The sequence below is a fragment of the Prunus mume genome, linkage group LG2 (genome assembly GCF_029339155.1).
Source record: "Prunus mume cultivar Tortuosa linkage group LG2, ASM2933915v1, whole genome shotgun sequence".
In the NCBI taxonomy this organism is placed as follows: Eukaryota; Viridiplantae; Streptophyta; class Magnoliopsida; order Rosales; family Rosaceae; genus Prunus; species Prunus mume.
Genome location: NC_142699.1, coordinates 3803177 through 3809315, shown reverse-complemented (window position 1 = coordinate 3809315; position 6139 = coordinate 3803177). Strand labels below are relative to the sequence as shown.

Here is a 6139-nt window from a genome sequence, read left to right as displayed (position 1 = left end):
ATGCCAAGACTCATCAAAAGGCCTCCTTTACTTATTATTTGCAATGATGCTTTCAATCCTCATTCCCTGGCCAACACACATTTTCCTCTTCCTATTTTCTTCTTTTTCTTCTTTTGCTCTGTTTGCAAGTCTAGATGATTTTCTGTGGGTCTTGTTTTTAGCTCTTGTTTTAAGTCAAATGTACATGACCTACATACCTTGGTGGCTGCTAGTTCTCAGTTGCTTCCGATCTTCAACAACTGCAAGTGGGCCACAACCTCCACACAACTCATATGGCTCGTGAAGAAGTGGGAGAACAAAGGCAAAAAGTAGTGAAGATACACAATATCTTCCTTTCCAACCATTTTCATATAAATTAAAAAAATCTTAAGCTTGAGACAAAAATTTAAAAGTACAAATATTGTTAATAATTAAGAAGTGGAAAACAAAAAAGAAAAAGAAAAAAGGAAGTTGAAAACAAAGATTCAGCTACTAGAAAGTGTCAATGGATTTTAGTGTTTATGGCCACACCATATATTCAATAATGCAGTTGAAACTAACACCAACAAACCCATAAATACATATTATATATTAATGAAAAAGCATTTCGGTTGTTAAATCGAAGCTCATTCGGATTTTTCAAAACATTTTTTCATTTTCCATTGCATTCTTTAGTTTTGAACTTGAAATTAATTCGAAATTTCTTTGAACCTACAGATTGAAAGGGCTTCGATTTTATAATCTAATCCTTTGTTTGTATGGTAGTATGTGAGTTTTATAAATTTCAGAATTTCCAATTTAGAAGGTTCCTAGAAATAATAAGTAAAATGTAAAATCTTAGTTTGGTCTCATGTAAAAAGACATCATACATTGAAACCCAATCGACAAGTGGGCAATAATTATGAGCACTCAAGTTCAACATCTTATAGTTCAAAATGGCACACTCTTCAGAGTCGCACTTCAAAAGTTCCCTCTTCGAAGCTCCATTCCCAAAAGTCTATCCTCCCCGTCAACCCCCAGACATGTCGTCACTGACAAACCGGGAAAACCATCTCCGCCTCTACCTCCTCTTTGTCCTCTGCCTTCTCTTCGACACAAAAGCCGCCGCTGTGGACGAGCTTCAAATTCTCTTCAAACTCAAATCCACATTCCAAAACTCGAACACCAACAGCAGCATATTCAGCACATGGAACTCCTCCAGTGCCCTGTGCAGTTTCAGCGGAATTGTCTGCAATGAAAATAATTCAGTTCGAGAAATCGAGCTTTCGAATCAGAACCTTTCTGGGTTTCTTGCGCTGGACGAAATATGCCAGCTCCAATCCTTGGAAAAACTAGCTTTGGGATTCAACTCTTTGAATGGCACGATCAAGGAGGACTTGAACAACTGCACAAAATTGAAGTACTTGGATTTGGGAAACAATTTGTTCACAGGATCGTTCCCTGAGATATCATCCTTGTCCGAATTACAACATCTTCATTTGAACAACAGCGGAATTTCGGGTACTTTTCCATGGAAATCATTGAACAACATGACGGGTCTGATTCGGCTGAGCTTGGGAGACAACCCTTTTGATCAAAGCCTCTTACCAAGCGAAATCTTCAACCTCAAGAATCTCACCTGGCTTTACTTGGCAAATTGCAGCCTCCGAGGACCAATTCCGAAGAGTATCGGAAACCTCACAGAGCTTATCAACTTGGAGTTATCTGATAACAGAATGGTGGGAGAAATTCCGTCCGAGATTGGCAAGCTCACCAAGCTCTGGCAGCTGGAGCTATACCGCAACCAATTGAACGGAACTTTTCCTTTCGGGCTAAGAAACCTCATAAACCTCGAGAATTTTGATGCCTCGGAGAACTTACTCGAAGGCGATTTGTCAGAGGTGGGATTCTTGAAGAACATAGTTTCTTTGCAACTGTATAATAACGGCTTATCTGGAGAAGTGCCAGCTGAGTTCGGCGAGTTCAAGAAGCTTGTGAACCTGTCTTTGTACACAAACAAGCTGACAGGTACTTTGCCTCAGAAACTAGGCTCCTGGTCTAAAGTTGACTTCATCGATGTTTCTGAGAATTTCTTGACGGGAACTATTCCACCTGATATGTGCAAGATGGGGACGATGAGGGGCCTTTTATTCCTGCAGAACAAGTTCACAGGCGAAATTCCTCAAAATTACGCCAAGTGTTCGACGTTGAAGAGGTTCAGAGTCAAGTACAACTCGCTCTCTGGTGTTGTTCCTGCTGGGATTTGGGGCTTGCCGAATGTGGAAATCATTGACCTTACTTCGAATCAGTTTGAAGGTATGATTACTTCTGATATCAAAAGCGCTAAGATGCTTGCACAGTTGTTCGTTAGTTACAATCGATTATCTGGAGAATTGCCAGATGAGATTTCCGAAGCAACCTCTTTGGTGTCCATTGTTTTGAATAACAATCAATTTTCGGGTAAAATTCCGGGGACTATTGGAGATATGAAGCATCTGGGTACTCTGTACTTGCAGAGCAACATGTTCTCTGCTTCAATACCAAAATCTTTAGGAAGCTGTCTTTTCCTGAGTGACTTGAACATAGCCAACAACTGGCTTTCTGGAAACATCCCATCATCTTTAGGCTCTCTTCCAACCTTGAACTCTCTGAATTTATCACAAAACCAACTTTCTGGTCAAATCCCAGAAAGCTTAGCATCTTTAAGGTTGAGCATTCTTGATCTATCCCAGAACAGACTCACCGGTACCATACCAGACACTCTGTCGATTGCAGCCTACAACGGTAGCTTTTCTGGAAACCCGGGTCTCTGCAGCATGAACATCAACTCCTTCCCGCGGTGTTCATCTAGTTCGGGCATGTCCAAGGATGTCCGCACGTTGATTATTTGCTTCTCAGTAGGCTCAGCAATCTTGCTTGTGTCCCTTACATGCTTCTTTTTCTTAAAGAAGAGCGAAAAGGATGACGACCGTTCATTAAAGGAAGAATCTTGGGACCTAAAGTCATTCCATGTGTTGAGCTTCACTGAGGGTGAGATTCTTGATTCCATTACGCAAGAGAATCTAATTGGAAAAGGGGGTTCCGGAAATGTTTACAGAGTTGTACTTGCTAATGGTAAGGAACTCGCTGTAAAACACATATGGAACACCGATCCAAGTGGCAAGAAAAAGTCCAAGAGCACAACTCCAATGCTCGCTAAACGTGGTGGAAAGTCGAAAGAATTTGATGCTGAGGTGGAGACCTTGAGCTCAATTAGGCATGTGAACGTGGTGAAGCTGTATTGCAGCATTACAAGTGAGGACTCAAGCTTGTTGGTGTATGAGTACATGCCGAATGGAAGCTTGTGGGATCGGCTTCATATGTGCCAAAAGATGAAGCTTGATTGGGAGACAAGGTATGAGATAGCAGTGGGAGCAGCCAAAGGGTTGGAGTATCTGCATCATGGCTTGGAGAGGCTGGTGATGCACAGAGATGTCAAATCTAGTAACATTTTATTAGATGAGTTTTTGAAGCCTAGGATTGCTGATTTTGGGCTTGCCAAGATTGTTCAGGCTAGTGCAGGCAAGGACTCGACCCATGTGGTTGCTGGAACACATGGCTACATTGCTCCTGGTAATTAATGAAATTCTCTCATTTTATTTTAATTCTGTAATTTTGAGTTGTTTATTTTATTTTATTGTGCTAATGTAATTGTTAATTACGCAGAATATGGATACACCTACAAAGTGAATGAGAAGAGTGATGTGTATAGCTTCGGAGTGGTGTTAATGGAGCTAGTGACAGGGAAAAGGCCGATTGAGCCAGAGTTTGGGGAGAACAAGGACATAGTGAGCTGGGTATGCAGCATGCTCAAGAGTAGAGAGAGCATATTAAGTATGGTGGACTCATATCTTCCAGAGGCCTACAAGGAAGAGGCTATCAAGGTGTTGAGAATTGCAATTCTATGCACAGCTAGGCTTCCTGAGCTAAGGCCTTCCATGAGAAGTGTGGTTCAAATGCTAGAGGAGGCTCATGAGACATTTAAATTGATGGGAATTTTATCAGCAAAGATGGCACTGCTTATAATAAGAAAATGGAAGTACTGAAGGGTACAGAGAAGTGAAATTAATCAAGAATCAGGCTTCGAAAATCGGTCGAAGCACCTCGATTATCTCCACTTAATCTAAAGCTTAACATGGAATTATTGTGTAATATATGAAAGCTGAGATTGCTTGTAACATATAAGCCAGAGCCTGCAGATCATTATATTTACATATATATGTTTGTAAGTTTGTGGATGTAAAATAGTTGCGGGCAGGGCTCCATTTTGTACCCTATGTAGAATATATCTACTAGTTAGTCCTTAGCTCCCTTCAGGGGTTGAGTTTCATTGAAAGGAGATCTACTGTTTATTTTAGTTTCTCTTATTATTGTTAATTTTTGGGTAATTGGAACAATTTTTGGGTACGCAAAATAACCAAACAACAGAAAGAGACACGGAAAAGAAAAATTCAATTGGAATATTTGCTTTTTGAGGTTGGTAAGTGGCTTCTCAGATGGTTTATGGGTCTCTCATTTTAGAAATGGATGCTCAAGAGGTGATTAGATGTTTGAATGCTTCAGAGGAACGCATGGATTCCAATGGTACACTGATAGCAGAAGCACAAACATATCTAAGGCTTTTTCCTGCTGTGATTTGTCAATATGCCTCTCGCAATTGTAATAACGTAGCACATTGCCAGGCTAAGAGAGCGTTGTTATTTTCAGGTTTAGATTGAAGAGGGGGCCTCCGTGGCTGTCCAACGTGTTACTCTCTGATGGTTGTCTCTTCTGTTTTCCAAAACCTGCTGCAGGTTGGACTAGTTTTCAAATCACCTGTTCCCCAACCTACATTAGATTCACAGGTTCTCATTGATTCTAGTTGTTGTTGCTTGATCCATAATATGTATTTACTTTGTTGTTTCTTTTGCTTCCTACCCTTTTGATGCATTGGTTGGTTTAGTTAACAGTAGTTGGTTTAGTTAACAGTAGTGTTTTCGTTTGGTGATTCTGGTGTGGTTTTTTGTTTTGTTTGTCCTCGCTTGATGCCTGCTTTTCCTGGTTTTGTAGTTCCAGTTTCTATTTTGTCTTGTTTTCAATGCTTTTTGAGGTTTTACTAGGTTCCTTTCTATTACTTGATCTGCTTGCTTTTCTGTCTTCAGATTTTTCTTGGTTAGTAAGATTCTGACTTATTCGTGGTTTTGTTGTCTGTTTTAGTTCAGGTTTGTCTTTCCTCTGCTCTCAGTCAGTTTTTTATTATTGTTCTTTTAAGTTTTGTTTTTTATTGTGCTTTATTTCTCTTGTCAGTCACTTTGTTTTTCATCATCGAGGTTTCCTTTTGGCCTGCTGTTTGTTCGTTTTCCTTCTGCTGTTTTTGAGGTGTTAGTTTAGTATTCTGTTCTTGTGTTTTTTTATTTTATTTTCTGCTGTTTGTGTGATTTCGTTTTTTTTTTTTTTTATTACCTCTGTCATGGTTTTACTGTTAGGTTTTGGTTATCTTCTTTTTTGCTACTTTTTAGGTTTCTGTTTGCTCGCTCTTAATTTAATTTCCCTTTTCTTGTTTTGTCAGGGTTTAGTTTTAGTTTTAGTGTCCTGTTGTGTTGTGTTCTTCTAGATTGCTATGGGTGTGTTCTTCTAGATTGCTATAGGTATGTTCCACTGTCTTTATTTTGTTACTTATTTTCTCTTATTTTTTGGAAACCATTGCAGGTTGCTAGGTTTGTATATGATGCTCTCTTCTACTTCTCTCTTTAGTTTTTGTTCCAATTTATTTGGTTCCTTGTCTTCATTCAGTTTGGTTTCTTGGTTGGGGTTCAACTCCTTTTGTACTGTGCTGGGTTGGTTCCTGCCATTTTTCCTTTTCTTCTCTTCCCTTACTGTTTCGATGTGTTCCATTTATTATTCGTCTCGTTTCTTTCTTTATTCCTTATTTTACTTTCTGCTTGTTTAAGAAGTTTATGAAGTTCTAGCAGACTACATCAAGGAGAAGAGTAAAGAAACTACAAGCAATTCCTCAAAACTTCAATCAGATCATACCAAACAACAAGAAAGCCGTAGATGACTCGAACAAAAGATCGAGGTAAAAAACTGAATAGTACATTCTTCCACAGCCAAAATTACAAATCTGACTCACTTTTAGTTGGGGACTTCTTCAGCAAAGTTC

The 6139-nt window shown here is 39.4% G+C and overlaps 1 protein-coding gene across 1 annotated transcript; it reads left to right on the top strand.

Annotated features, from left to right (window-relative positions):
* The first annotated feature begins 868 nt into the window (after positions 1-868).
* Positions 869-4354, top strand: LOC103319403 (Leucine-rich receptor-like protein kinase family protein). Its single transcript, XM_008220937.3, is given in 3 exon segments — positions 869-3570; positions 3664-3993; positions 3996-4354. Coding segments are annotated over 3 exon segments (3051 nt in total). The 5' UTR covers positions 869-914; the 3' UTR covers positions 4061-4354.
* Positions 4355-6139: the final 1785 nt, after the last annotated feature.